This window comes from Drosophila biarmipes, chromosome 3L (assembly GCF_025231255.1).
Source record: "Drosophila biarmipes strain raj3 chromosome 3L, RU_DBia_V1.1, whole genome shotgun sequence".
NCBI classification, from domain to species: domain Eukaryota; kingdom Metazoa; phylum Arthropoda; class Insecta; order Diptera; family Drosophilidae; genus Drosophila; species Drosophila biarmipes.
Genome location: NC_066613.1, coordinates 10,723,201 through 10,736,367, shown reverse-complemented (window position 1 = coordinate 10,736,367; position 13,167 = coordinate 10,723,201). Strand labels below are relative to the sequence as shown.

The 13,167-nt window shown below is 43.7% G+C and overlaps 3 protein-coding genes and 1 long non-coding RNA gene across 4 annotated transcripts; 2 read left to right on the top strand and 2 right to left on the bottom strand.

The window, feature by feature from the left end:
- Positions 1-232: 232 nt before the first annotated feature.
- On the bottom strand, positions 233-1,094 carry LOC108028235 (uncharacterized). The gene is made up of 3 exons (XM_017099900.1): positions 930-1,094; positions 470-873; positions 233-413 (listed from the first exon to the last, which is right to left on the bottom strand). The coding sequence occupies exons 1-3, from the start codon at positions 1,092-1,094 to the stop codon at positions 233-235; spliced, it is 750 nt and encodes a 249-aa protein (XP_016955389.1).
- A 366-nt stretch (positions 1,095-1,460) lies between these two features.
- On the bottom strand, positions 1,461-2,329 carry LOC108027990 (uncharacterized). Its single transcript, XM_017099616.3, has 3 exons — positions 2,183-2,329; positions 1,696-2,120; positions 1,461-1,632 (listed from the first exon to the last, which is right to left on the bottom strand). The coding sequence occupies exons 1-3, from the start codon at positions 2,327-2,329 to the stop codon at positions 1,461-1,463; spliced, it is 744 nt and encodes a 247-aa protein (XP_016955105.1).
- Positions 2,330-2,754: 425 nt separating this feature from the next.
- LOC108028195 (uncharacterized) lies at positions 2,755-3,941 on the top strand. Its single transcript, XM_017099855.3, has 4 exons — positions 2,755-2,856; positions 2,914-3,033; positions 3,083-3,372; positions 3,446-3,941. Exons 1-4 carry the CDS (start codon positions 2,755-2,757, stop codon positions 3,591-3,593), a joined length of 660 nt encoding a protein of 219 aa, XP_016955344.1. The 3' UTR covers positions 3,594-3,941.
- Positions 3,942-7,856: 3,915 nt separating this feature from the next.
- On the top strand, positions 7,857-9,365 carry LOC127010910 (uncharacterized). The gene is made up of 3 exons (XR_007763804.1): positions 7,857-7,972; positions 8,050-8,110; positions 8,163-9,365. It is a non-coding gene; the product is annotated as an uncharacterized LOC127010910 (long non-coding RNA).
- Positions 9,366-13,167: the final 3,802 nt, after the last annotated feature.

Genomic DNA, 13,167 nt, shown 5'->3' with positions numbered 1-13,167 from the left:
AGGCCTATGCGGAAGACGGCAATCATCCAATTTCCCTATAAAACATGTTGGGGCAACAGCTCTCAAAATATAAAAATTTCATTTTAATATTAGAAATATTAAATAAAATAATATTAAAATATAATCCAGTCATAAATATTGAATGTTGGTTTCAATAATCCAAAAAAAAACATATTTCTTCAATAAAAATAACATAAATATCACAATTGATGTGCTGAAGGTGGATCCTATCTCAACCCAGCATGCTGAGGAACTCGCTGCCCAGATGATGAACATCACTGAAATGCTCCAGCAGGCTCTTGGGACACCTCGGATACATCTGATCGCAATCGCCACCAGCTGCTCCCAGTCGCTCCGCCTGCAGGTAATCGTTGTCCGACTGCTCCGACAGGGGATCCACCGAGCTGGAGGGCCTAAAAGGGCGAAGAAGAGGCCTTACTTAAAGTCGATCCCACGGTCATAAACTCACGTGAGCAGGATATGAAGCACTTCGCCCAGCAAACCATTTCGGTCGTCGAAGGGAGCAGCGGCACTTTCGCAGATGCTCTTCAGGACGCAGACTCTGCCGTTGAGCTTCATGCGGATGGCCAGGGCACAGAAAGCCTCGTAGACCGACCAGCGATAACTGCCCAGGGCCTGGAGATCCTGCTGAAGGATATCGGGATCGAGGCCCAGTTTTTGCTCGGACATCTGCATGACCCTTTCGAAAATTGTGGCATTGCCCAAAAGTTTTCCCTCAGAGATTTCATGCACGTTCTTGGTTCTCAATTGCTTGACGGAATAGGGCAAGTAATATTGGGCTTTGAGAACATAACCCGTGATCACAGATTCCAACTTGAGATCCTCTGCAGGTATACCAAAGCCACCGATCATCTGCGAAGTAGTATTTATAAATGCAACCTAAATTAATAATATTTCAAGTCACTTACCTGTAATCGAGTAGGGTTAGATCTAGGGTAAATCAAGGGCAGCCATCGGGCCTTTCGCACTAAAACATCGCCCTCATTATGCAAGTACTGAGTACTATTAAAAGCATAAGTAGCAAAAACTTGTAAAAAACTGATGGCTAAAATCACTGATATTCCAATAATCATTATTAAGTCCTTAATATTATTTTCAAATGCACAACCACCTCGCCGCTCAAGGGAAGACCGATGACTAAATTGGCAAACGCCAAATCATTTCACTTTAGTATCCAACGGATTCAAGCTTTACTTTCTTCGATTAGGAAACCGAAAGTGTCATTAGCTGCAGGCAATTCGGCACACTGGAGTCACGATCAGAATTGGGACCATTATTTTATACGACACTGTGAGCTTTCGGGCTCCATAAGAAGTTCACGTTCTCTTAATTAGCACTCCACAATGCAGACCAGAGTTTTGCTTCTCTCACCAAGTCCCATTTACCACAAAGAACACTGAGCCGAAGTTTTGGTATCATTTTCGTCTTCCTTTATTGCCTCAAAATAAGATCTTGTCCAGGTTGTGATGCATTTCACTGAAGTGTTGGAGGAGACTAAGTCGACACTCCTTGAAGACGCGGTCACATCCCGCTCCCGACTGACCCACCTTCTCCGCATAATAATACTCGTTATCCGCGTGCTCCGACAACTTGTCCACTGAGGAGGAGGGCCTGAGGATGAGGGTTATTACTATATGGTTTAGCGACTTAAGGGACCTTCCTTTTCACACTTACGTGAGCAGTATGTGCAAGAGGTCCGCAAAGAGCCCATTAGTGTAATGGAAGGGCTCCTCGGCGGCCTCGCAGATGCTTTTCAGCACGCAGATCCTTCCCTGGTAGCCCAGTCGATCGGCCAGTCCCTCCAGCCCCTTGTAGACTGTCCAGCGATAGCTGCTGAGAACCTTGTTGGTCCTGGTCAGCAGCTTCCTGGTGTTCTTGCCCAGCTCGTCCACTCCCACCAGGAAGTTCTCGAACATGGGCTTCCTCTGCTTTCTGGCTCCCGTCACACCAGGCGTGGCCACTTGGTTGAGGGGCATTGATGTGGGCGTTCTCAGGTCATCCGGCGTGATGGGCAGCCAGTACTCCACCTTCAAGACGTATCCGGTGGTCACTGCCTCGTAGTTAAGGTCCTCCAGCGGTATACCTATACCACCAATGAACTGGGAGACGTAAGTAATCCATTAGCAATAGTTCTCGAGCTCAAGGAATCCATTCATGTTACCATGACACGAGTGGGAGATGTGGTGGGGAATATAAGCCAGGGAATGGGAGCTCTCTTGCTCCTCTGATGCTTGGAGAGACTGCCCAGGGAGGCCGTCGCCTGGTACACCAGGCAACTGGCCCATATGACGACTATACTAAATTTCATTTCTGTTTTTCTATGTTTTTATTTTACTCCACGCCCGAGCGAATCTCAGTGCGTGTTTATGCCAGCTCTGGCCTTAAGATACTAATCCATGTTCTGGGTGTTCTTTTTGTGGCTCACGAATTTTCAATTTTGATTTCTCAATAAAAACGACTCCATCAATCGAGCCAAGAAGACTTTCTCGGCCGAGAATGTTACACATTCTAGCAATTAGCACCTTGGGCATGGACAACGGAGCTCGGATGGAGACGGGGTCAAGTGGTAACCGTGTAAATCTTGCACATTCCGGTTTCTTTCACCTAACTGCGGCAGTACCGTAAGCCACTTCTCACCCATCTATTAGTGGAGCTGCCAATTCTGACGCCCATCGTTTGTGCAACCCGCAATCTTCGCAAACTGCATTCAGTTGGCCCAGAGCTCGGGTTAAGATGGTTGCCTTTTACTGGGGGCTTTCCTTGGGTGTGGTCTTGGTCTTGGGACTCCACCTGGTGCACTGCTTTCTGGTGTTCCCACGTCAGGGATCCTTTGGCGTGAGTATTGTTAGTGCATTTCTCGAGGGAGAGATAACCTATGCTATTTGTTTTTAGTTGCTGGCTGCCGTGGCTATACCTCTGGATCTGGGTCCCAAAAATGTATACATGGCCTTCAACTTTGAGTCCAACTATGCACTGCCATCCAATGATTCCTACAACCAGTGGATCGATAGGGTAAGTTCGGGCTTAACAAGATAATATTATTTATATTTGTAATTTTTAGTGGGATCTGGATGATCACTTCATGGGCGTTGGGGGCAACGTCACCCCGATCAATGCCCGCCAGGATGGAGGCGAGTTCTTAGAGGACGAGGACAACGAGGTGAGGCGTCGTTCGGTGGGATCTCCACCTCCTTTCAGGCGCCACGACTTCTACCGCAGCATTGTCAACTTTCTGACCCACTATGGATTCAACGGCTCCGCCTGCCTGCTGCGAACCATCTGCGAGGTCAGCGAATCGCCCCTGGACGCCCAAAACGGCCTGGTGGGCAGCCTGTTTCAGATTCTATTCATGTGGGTCTCCCCAGCGCGGTTCTTTTTAGGGGTCGCCACTAATTATGGAATCCTTTCCCCCATTTCCTCGCAGGCCAACTACGAGTGCCGCGGAGCGGGAACTGCAGCACGTGGACGGACTTTACGAAGCCTCCGATGCGGGCACGCGTGGCCTGGGCTGCTCCGATTACGTGGACCACTGCGAGCACAGTGCTCTGGACCTGATAAGCATTGTGCTCTGAATAGCTGGGGTGGCGACAATTTTTAAATTTTAAATTAGAAACACAAATAGAGAGCAGCTGTCTTTGGTCCTGCATCCTGAATTGCATTAACTTAAAATTTACTGCTGGTATTTACTTTCTTAACGTTAAAAATATTAAAGTATCAAAATTACACATTATAAATTCAAATATATTTACTATTTATCAAGGCGTTCAATGTAAAGTTAAACCAGAAGTTGTAGTTTGAAACCCACTTTTGGTAGAACATTTGGACAAAAAAGGACTTAATTTTAAAATTACTACACTTTAAACACCCCACTTGGTCATTAAATATAATTTATAAACCTAATCTCCAATTAACGAATATAAAACTACACTTTATATACCTAAGGCGAGGTTATATTATTCTTTCATTAATTTACGGGCTAAATTGATATTCCACTTGAACGGTTTTGAGGGCCTCGGAATATTCAAGCGGCCTCCTGCTGCGGCGTGAAATGTTTTAATTTCGCTTAAAGAGCTTAAAGACGACGACGCAATGCGGTGGCAACGGCGCAGATGAGGCCAAAAAGGAGTCCTAAGCCGGCCGCACGGATCTGGTTGGGATTTTGGCTTGCTTAGGGGTTTTCAGCTGGGCTTACCTCACGTCGGACATGTGATGATGCCCCTGCTTTATGTTCCCGGGCTGCTGCCCCGCTTTTTGTTAGCTCTTTGATCGCTTTTTCCGCTTCTTTTGTGCGAATGGAGTCGCCCCGGCTCCTCGTCCTTTGTCTGAGTGCGTTCTGGGGTCTCCTTCTTTTCGGCGGCCTGTCAACAATCCCATAGAGGAGTCTCCTTTTCCGTTGTCCTGAGTGTTTTTTGTTTGTTTGTTTGCTATTTCTCTTTGATTCGATTTGCCGCCTTAAAGGAGCCCCGAACGAGTCCTGGCGATGGTGAGAGCGAATTACGCCTTCTTTGATTTTGCCAAGCCATTGAAATCATAATTAGAAGACAAATGATTCTTCTGTTCTCCTCGAGATCCGCGAACAATGGCCGGGCATCGGGGCTGAAGTGCTTATGTACGCCACAGTTTGAGAAAGGTTCACGAAAAACACACAGAAACTTGAGTACTAATAAGCTTAGAGTAAAGAGTTTGGGTAAAAAAAGAATCGTGATTGGGGTAGGATCCCTAAATCATATTTGCCAAGCCGATCCCTAATTGTTTGTACAAATACCATTTTTTATTAGCAATCCCATTATTTATTTCGTTTTTTGGTTAATGGTAAGTTATATGATCCATTATTAGCCATGAATGATAAGAACTCGACTTTACATACAGCTCTCTTTTCCCATCCATACATCTTGTTTGAAAGAGTTTTTATTAGACCGAAAGGATCTTGTACGTTACTCATCTTATCAGTGACTTATCATATCCTAGGCTCCCATCTCAAATGACTAAGAATAACATCCATCTCTTGTGATCCATCATTTCCTCCTTAAATATATCTTCCACAGAGCCATCCCCATCTTCTCCTATATTCTCAATTGTGGGATCGTAAAAGACAACCATCGAATGTGATCCGTCTCCTCGAGACTGCAGTGTTTTTACGACTCTTCTGCTGCTCATTTCGTCACTTCAACATGGCTGGATGTCTAAGTTGTCTCCTTTGATTTACGGCCAGCCTGAGATGTCAATTTATTTTTGTGTTCTGTTTTTAAACTTGGCATTGACACTGGCCGTATAACATTTTAATGGGGTGCGGGCAGGTGCTAAGGAGGTTCTCCCCGCGATCCCGCTTCCTGTGCTGCGGTTAGCCCTGGGTAACTCTCCCCGGAATTCATTTGCCTTTGGGGGCTGGTTCGAATTGATTTGTAATTAGTTGCAGTTGCAGTCAACAATGTGATTATCCCTGGATTTGGCATGGGCCTAACCACAAGGGATACATATCGGAGGCGGAGGAGCAAGAGGAGCATCGGGAGCTGGGGGCGTTGTGCGATCTAGGGTTACACAGATGTGCCCAGACGGGTCCCGAGAAGCGGATCCACTTGAGTTCGGGATATGCATAAATTACTGGCAGAGCCAAACATTATCCTAGGGAATTGACAGCTCCCTTAAGTAGTCATCTAGCCATGACATATGAGGCTTTTCCGAGGGCGTTCTGGTGAGTTGTAAACGCATCTGTGGGCAGGATTCGTGGATTGCGGACAACCGATCCCCCGCCATGTGTCGGCAGGCTGCTCACATCGTACTGGGTATCCGTAACCGTTGACAGTTCGTGGTGTAAATCATTGTGCGGCAACTGTCACCCATTTTGAGGTTTCCATTTAATAACTTTCAAACACTTTGTGTCCCTGCTCTTTTTTGCACGCACCAGCTGAGTTATTAAATTAGAGTTTAATCCACTTCGGTCACGCGTCTGCGAACATTAATTGAATTCATAAATGAGCAGTTTATATGATATTTATAAATTATCTAATTACCGTATCATTCGATTGTTGTCTCTGTGTTTTTGTTGCCTCCTCTTTTTTCCGCCATCAACAATTGGATTAAATTCATAATGCGAAATGGCATTTAAAATTCCGCTTTTAATAATGCCAAAGCGTAAAAAATCTGGAAAACGAAGTTGCAAAATTGCATTTGACTGGTTGGGGATTTTCGGTTTGTTTTAATTAACTTAATAAAATGCTTTTTGAGGGGTTTATAAATTGCCAAATAGGGATTGGGGTGAAATCGATGTGGCACAATGGGATTATGTGCCAGATTTGGTTTATTGCTAATGTTGATGTGTTTTAATATTTTTTACTTTGATAGATTTTGGGGACGATGGGCCTAATGGGTCGCCTTCCCAGGCTTATATTGTTCTTCTAATTTAACAGGTGAGTCGGAGTATAACTGATCTATTCGTGATTCTGAGGTAACGATCAAAGTTTTCCGGAACATTAAGACTTAAGTTTCCCGTTCTTATCAAACCCAAATCTTAATTAAGAACTTCTCAGGGCAGTATCTTAAGAGGTTCTCCCATGAATTTTTGATTAGTTTCAACTGTCTGAACCACTGTATCCTAACCACCATATCAAATTGATGGCGAGTGTAATAAAAACGGAATCATTAGTAGGTGTTCCCACAAATTCTTTATCGCGCCACATCAACACCTCAAACGTGCCTTCCCCTAGCCCTTCCTTTAATAAGGTTACCACATTGTCATCGCTCATAAAAGCATTCGGGTCATATGAATATTGTCAAATTATTTCATTGCACCAACCCTGAGGTGGCTGCATTGAAATTTTGATCGATTGCCGGCGAGAGCTGAGACTAGTTTGACATTAATTGACTGCCAAGTATGCACAAGCGCATGAAATTACGGGGAATCCTATTAAAGTCAACCCATCCTGGCCCAAGTCCCAGCCCTCTGCAAGTCGTGAAAAATCAACTCGGCCAAAAGTTCATAAATGCTAATGTGGCCCGCAGCCTGACGATGATTGATGGTCGCCTCCGCCGGAGGAAAGTTCCGTTTCCCGCCTCGAATTTTCCGGGCTTGAGGTTTCCCGCCAGCCGCAGACTGCGCAAAATTATGCGAGGGATCAATCCTTGATGAACTCTATCCATTTCACCTTTGTGCTCTAGCTCGCATTTAAGCCAATTTAATCCCGAGCCGGCTTAGAACATTACGATCTGGGATTAGGCCATGTTGCAACATCTTCGCCAGCGCAGATTTGGCCATTATGCTTGGGCAAATATTTGCACGGGATTTGCTTGTAGGCGGTGTTCCCCTAATGATCTTTGCCAAAAGGAAATCAGATTTTCCAGTTCCTGGGAAAGTAGGCGGCTCACCCAAATATCCTTTTGTCTGAATAGGCCGGGCTAAGACCATCTTTCTTTTACAGGCCCGGCAGCATTCGGCTGGCTTTTTAAGGCTTTGCTTACGTCATTTTACAACAGTTTCGGCTTTAAAACAAATGTTTATATTTGAGCTTAGCAATATTAATGTATGAATGTTATTTATTTAAAACATTTTTAATAAATAATATTACTTTTACCTAAAAAGTATTAAAGAACTATTTAGCTCAATGACAGTACTATAAAAAATAAATTTGAAAGCATTATATATATAAAGGTATGAACTTCATTTCGACTTTTATAAAATACAAATATCATAGAAAAAACTGTTAAAACATATCTTCGGCTCAACACTTAGTAAGGCTGTTGTTAAACATTACATTATATTCTTAGAGGGCTTCAAGAAAAACTCTTTTCATTTTCTTTTTAGCAAAAATTCTTCTTATTTTTAATGAATTTCAAAATCCAAACTGGCAGCACTGGGAGCCCCTAGATGAAAACCTCCACAATTGTGTAACCCTCTCCGTTTCCCATGCGTCTTTTGTTGGAGTCCGCATCGCATAATTTTTCACTCGCTTGTTTGGTGCGTATCCCTTGCTGTCTGCCGCTTTTTTCCCTTCATATTTTTTCACATATGTCCGTGTTGATAAATTTGCTTAGATTATTATCCTGGATCCCGAATCCTGGCATGGCTGCCTCTGCTTGCTGTTATCTCCCTGTCGTAATTAGTCTCGAGCTTGTTTGCGCCGCATTTATACAAAATGCTTTTCCAGGCGCCGCACGCACTCACGGACAACCGGCGGCGGACAACGGACAGGGACTAGAATCCGGACGGACAACTCTTTGGGATGGGCCGGGATCGCCGCACGGGCAAATTGCTGCGGAATATGAATGAGGGAAATATTCGTTTTTGCTGCGACCGACGCCGCAGAAATACCTCATATTCTAATAGATAACCCGGGGAATCGGAGGCCTTAAATTGCTAGACATCTCGGGGAGAAAGCGCAGCTCGTCCCCAAGTCAAACTGGCAACCTTTTAGCATAAATTTCTCCAGGCAGAGCACGACAGGAAGTCGTCGCCAAACGCCTCCGCCAAGCGCAATTTCCATTAGCAGCTCGGATGGTATGGGAACATCATATGTGGGCACGGACGAACAGAACGGAGCGGATGGATGGTCCCCGAGAACATTTGACATTTTAAGGAGCGCCAAGTGAGTTGCCGAGCAGGTAGCTCAGGTAAACTGCCACGGTAAAAGCCCCCAGACACAGAGCCTCGCCCATGGATATGTCAACTGTTTTTAGCACGCACAATTTGAGGGAAAGCCAAACAAAAAGCAGGGAAAATGCTCTCCAAGGTAACATGAATATATAAACGATGGACTCGAGCGCTAAAACACACAGCCGGGAGATTGCCAACCTGCTCCAATTCCAATTCCCCGGCCCACACCTGTGGGAAGGGCTCGAATTACGAATGCAATGTTGAAATAGAAATTAAATGCCGGGGAAAACCGCATTTTAGACAAATGCCAAACCGGGATCGCACACTCCCGTATCGCCTTTCAGGACCCCGAATTCGGGTTTCAGGCAGCAGCATCCCCCTCGCAAGCAGCAGGTATGCTTCATGCCTCGAATCAACCACAACATGTACACCTACTTCCTCCCTGACACCCGAGAAGTTTGCCAAAAAGACAAAAAACCCTCCACAATGCCAAGGAAGTTGCGGCCTGAACAGGAACCGGGCCAAAACCGGAGGAGAGGAAATGCGGCCAGATCGAAGATACAGATAAAAAGTATGTTAAGTGCCCCTGGAAGGCGGTGGATTGCCGATAACTACAAGCTGCAGATACGATTTGGACGAAGCCAAAACGCAAATTGAAGTACAAAGCGGTTTGGCCGGGACGTTAAGTGAAGATTGATCTTCGAGACAAACTGTAAAGAAGGCTATCTTGATTTTGATTTAAAGTATTAACCATTTCTCCGTAAGTGAGTAACTTGTTTTGTCGATTTTCTGTAAAGAAAATGTTATTTTTAACTATAACTAAAATTGTATTTATTATATCTCTGGATAAATATCTTGTTTTTTTAGTACCATATGGGCCAGTTAGTTTAAGCATTACAAAACAAATGTATTATTCTTGAGATCCCTGTTTAAGTGTATGGCATCACCAATTGAGATTCTTATTATTGTTCCACAGTATAGCCTGGTTTTTCTAAGGCCTATTTTCTTATGATAGACTCTCCCAAGTATTGCTGTTTCTCGAAGGTACAGAGCTCCCGAATCAAACGACGATTGCGGTGGACAGCGGACATTAATTACGCCTCAGTAGTGCGCCGACAATGGTCCTAGGACACTGGTTCGGTGCCTGCGCATCACCATACCCAGTACTGCAGGCCCATCGTCGAATGCTTTTCAATAAAAGCGGCCCCAAATGGGTGCCGACAAAGGCCGGGCCGAACAATTGGCCAGCAAAAGGAGGTCGAAATTACAGCGCACTTCGATTGCAGGGCCATGAGCTCCGAGAGGGGTGTTGGCCGAGGCATTTGTCATGAGCATTTCGCAAGCGGGCCAAGAGTCGGACAATTAGTCCACGCCCCCGAGCTGTGGAACTCTGGAACTCTTCGACTTCTTACACCTGGTAATTGCTCCGCAAAAACTTCATGTAATTTTTCCTTAACGCATCTCAAATGACTTTGCGACCTTTGTCCCGCCGCCTTGGCCATTGTTGACCAGACTCCTGTGGTTTGCCCAGCTGCAAGTGTGAGAGGTCCTGTGAAAATCAGCTTGCTCTATTAAAACTGCAGCGACATTTATGGCCTTGATCCGTACAGCACTTCGGCTTTTTGTTGGTTGCCTGATTGGCCCTGGAATTGGTGGCCGATGATTAATGTTGGTCCTCCCCATTGGAAAACCATTTCTGGCAAATTCCTTGCCAGTCTGCGTCTGTTTCTATTGACGCATTGTGATCCTGAAGGCGTTGGGCTCCTTTCTGGTCCTTTGTCCTTGGGTCAGCACCTTTTCTTTACACCTCCGAGGCGGCAAACTCTTTGGAACCGGGTAATTCCATTACAATGACCCTCGGATGACTTTGGAATTGTTTGTTTGCCAGCAGCTGAAATTGGCTTGCAGTGATCCAAAGAGGAGATCAAAGGACCTATTTTGATTGGACTATTCTTATTTTCAAGGTCCTTTATAGGGCTGCATTTTTTCACACATTACATGGCATTTTTATGATACGTATTCTAATAGGGAAACCATTTAAGTGCAGAATATATGAATTATCTTAGAACACCAATTACCACATACATATAACCTAACTAGATGGATTACAAGATACAGGAAGGATAACAATACAACATTCAGCCCTGTTATAAATTGCATTACGAAAGGCTTCTTTCATCTTTATATGTATAAGTTAACTTTTTCCCACAGAATTAATATCTTTTCCTGTCTTATTTAACCCTAATAAAAGCCCGCGAGTGTTTTCCCCCACAGCTTTCATTTCCTTAATGGATTTTCATCTTTAATCCCTACCCCCACCAAAGTATATTTGCTTAGTAATATCGCACACTTTGTGGGTCACCGCTGCCTACCCTGTAATAAGCATCCGTTTAAGCACTTACCCCTGGCGAGGGAAGATTTAACATTTTGATGGATTTTCAATAAGCCCCATTCAGCCGGGAATCGCTTGGCCTGATGACAAGCCTCATTATTGTTACTCGCCGGGATCCGCTTTCGCAAAGGGTCCAATTAGAGAGTGCAGGATGAGTTTAAAATTGAATTTAAAATGCATCAGACTGTTTACCGTAATAATATCGACACATTTAAGGGACTCTCAGCCCGGCTCCACGCCTGTCCGAAATCCCCGACCCCCTCGAGGGACTCGCCAGCCAAGGTGATCTTCGGTCCAGGTGCTACACCTTAATGGGCTTTTGTTTCTGATGACCGCGGCCTGCGGCTCCTTCCTCGTCGCGAGTGTATCTGCTCCTCTGCCTCCTTCATCGCCTGCCGACTGCAGCATATTTTAAACTTTAAACTTCGCATTTTTTCGTATTCCTTGGAAGGCAGACAGATGTTTTTGCATAACTACAAAATGTATTACCCTTTACTGGATTCGGATGAAGTAAATCGCAGTTAAATATTAATGTCTTTTCCTCACATCGAAATGTTACTATGGATATTATCTTACTAAAAAGAGGAATGAATGGAAGAAATAGTGTACATACATTTTGGGTATTTTTTTAAAAATAACAAAAGTATTTTATATACATTTTATGTCCATTTGGGGACAAAAAAATAAAACAGTAAGTTACTGGATATATGCGTTTTGTCGAAATAAAATATTATCTTCTTTTATAATTTACAAGTTCTCTTCACAGGTAGTGTTAATGTTTCTGTTTATGTCTGTTAATGTCTGTTAATGTCTATGCTGTTAGAATTTAAAAAAATAATTTTAGGTATGAAAATATTTTTAAGGCTAATGGCAGAATAAAATAAAATTGTTGCCAATGTACACGGACAAGCAATTACATCAACGTGATTTTTCTAGTAGAATTAATATACTTTTGATATATATATTTTTTATTTTAATAACCAGGTCTGCTGCCTTACTTCCTTGGCTGTGCATCTTATGTGTCGTCGCCTTCTCCTCGTGCCGACGTAAGTAAATTTAAAACTGCTGGGTTTTTTCTTATCCTCCGAGGAAGGGACAGATGTTTCTGGCTTGTGCTTTTTTCGAGCGCTATGATTCTTTGTGTCATCCTCCCGCTCACAGTCCGCCGATATGGAGGAAGCTTTTTGCTGTGCGGAGGAGGGAGCCGTACCTGCAGTCGGTGCCTTCCTGCGTCCTGCATCTGTTATCCTGACAGCAGGACTCACCTCACCCGCACGCTGGGGAGGTAATCGATCTCATGTGGTTTATTTACATCCGTTATTGAAATTCACTTTTCGCTCTCGCCTTTGTTTTATGAATTGGCTTTGTGCACCGCCCGAATGCCGGCCGTATTGATGACAATTGCAGTTTTTGGCATGCAGCTGGGCGCATTTACATCCGCTTGCTGGTGCGCCTTTTAAAAACAGATTTTTTCGCTCCGGCTTTCCTTGCTGTCTTTTCTTTTTGATAAAGGTTTTGGGTTCCTTTTTTTGGGAATATTCCTTTTTCATTTGCGTTAAGCGGAAGTGAAATGCTTCCCGGTGCATTAATTTTTTAGTTGGCGAATAATGTTCGGGGGAAATGATTTGGAAAATGATAACTGAATTTGATGAAAAAAGTGGCCCCAGGTCGTGTTTTATTAAATCCGTGTTAAAAACGTAGGACAGACTTAAATGAATTTGAATATAGCTAAAGGCTTTTGATTTATACAGATTTTGTTTTAATGGCATTTCTTATAATCAAAATAGTAAACTAAAAAGGTGTTGAATGTAATTATATATTAAGTTTGAAATTTATAAAGTTTTGATTAACGTATGTCTTAAATAAAAAAAGGGCGAATTATTGGTACTCAACATTTTTATTTAATTTTTCTATATTGTTAAGAGGAGAGTAGAGTAGCTTCGTTAGATTTGGTTCGTTAAGCAGCCCTTAAGAACGGTTTATCTCTATACTTTTGCATTTAATTATATTTACACATAGTCATTCCAAGCATATTAGGGGCATAATACAACCAGATAAACAAGCATTTCCCCAAAAACTGAAAGATAGTCAGCCCATGCGACTCTCTTTTTAGGGTATTCCGCCGAAATTGCTGCTCTTAACAGGGAAATTCTCACCACAGCTCCCT

Bases quoted from the DNA above. Each gene is read 5' to 3' on its own strand.
- LOC108028195 (XM_017099855.3), top strand. From the start codon at position 2,755: ATGGTTGCCTTTTACTGGGGGCTTTCCTTGGGTGTGGTCTTGGTCTTG. The intron at 2,857-2,913 runs GTGAGTATTGTT...ATTTGTTTTTAG, and splicing joins CACGTCAGGGATCCTTTGGC to TTGCTGGCTGCCGTGGCTAT. The intron at 3,373-3,445 runs GTGGGTCTCCCC...ATTTCCTCGCAG, and splicing joins CTGTTTCAGATTCTATTCAT to GCCAACTACGAGTGCCGCGG.
- LOC108027990 (XM_017099616.3), bottom strand. From the start codon at position 2,329: ATGAAATTTAGTATAGTCGTCATATGGGCCAGTTGCCTGGTGTACCAG. The intron at 2,121-2,182 runs GTAACATGAATG...TACGTCTCCCAG, and splicing joins CATCTCCCACTCGTGTCATG to TTCATTGGTGGTATAGGTAT. The intron at 1,633-1,695 runs GTAAGTGTGAAA...CCTCATCCTCAG, and splicing joins CTCTTGCACATACTGCTCAC to GCCCTCCTCCTCAGTGGACA.
- LOC108028235 (XM_017099900.1), bottom strand. From the start codon at position 1,094: ATGATTATTGGAATATCAGTGATTTTAGCCATCAGTTTTTTACAAGTT. The intron at 874-929 runs GTAAGTGACTTG...ACTACTTCGCAG, and splicing joins CTAACCCTACTCGATTACAG to ATGATCGGTGGCTTTGGTAT. The intron at 414-469 runs GTGAGTTTATGA...TCGCCCTTTTAG, and splicing joins GTGCTTCATATCCTGCTCAC to GCCCTCCAGCTCGGTGGATC.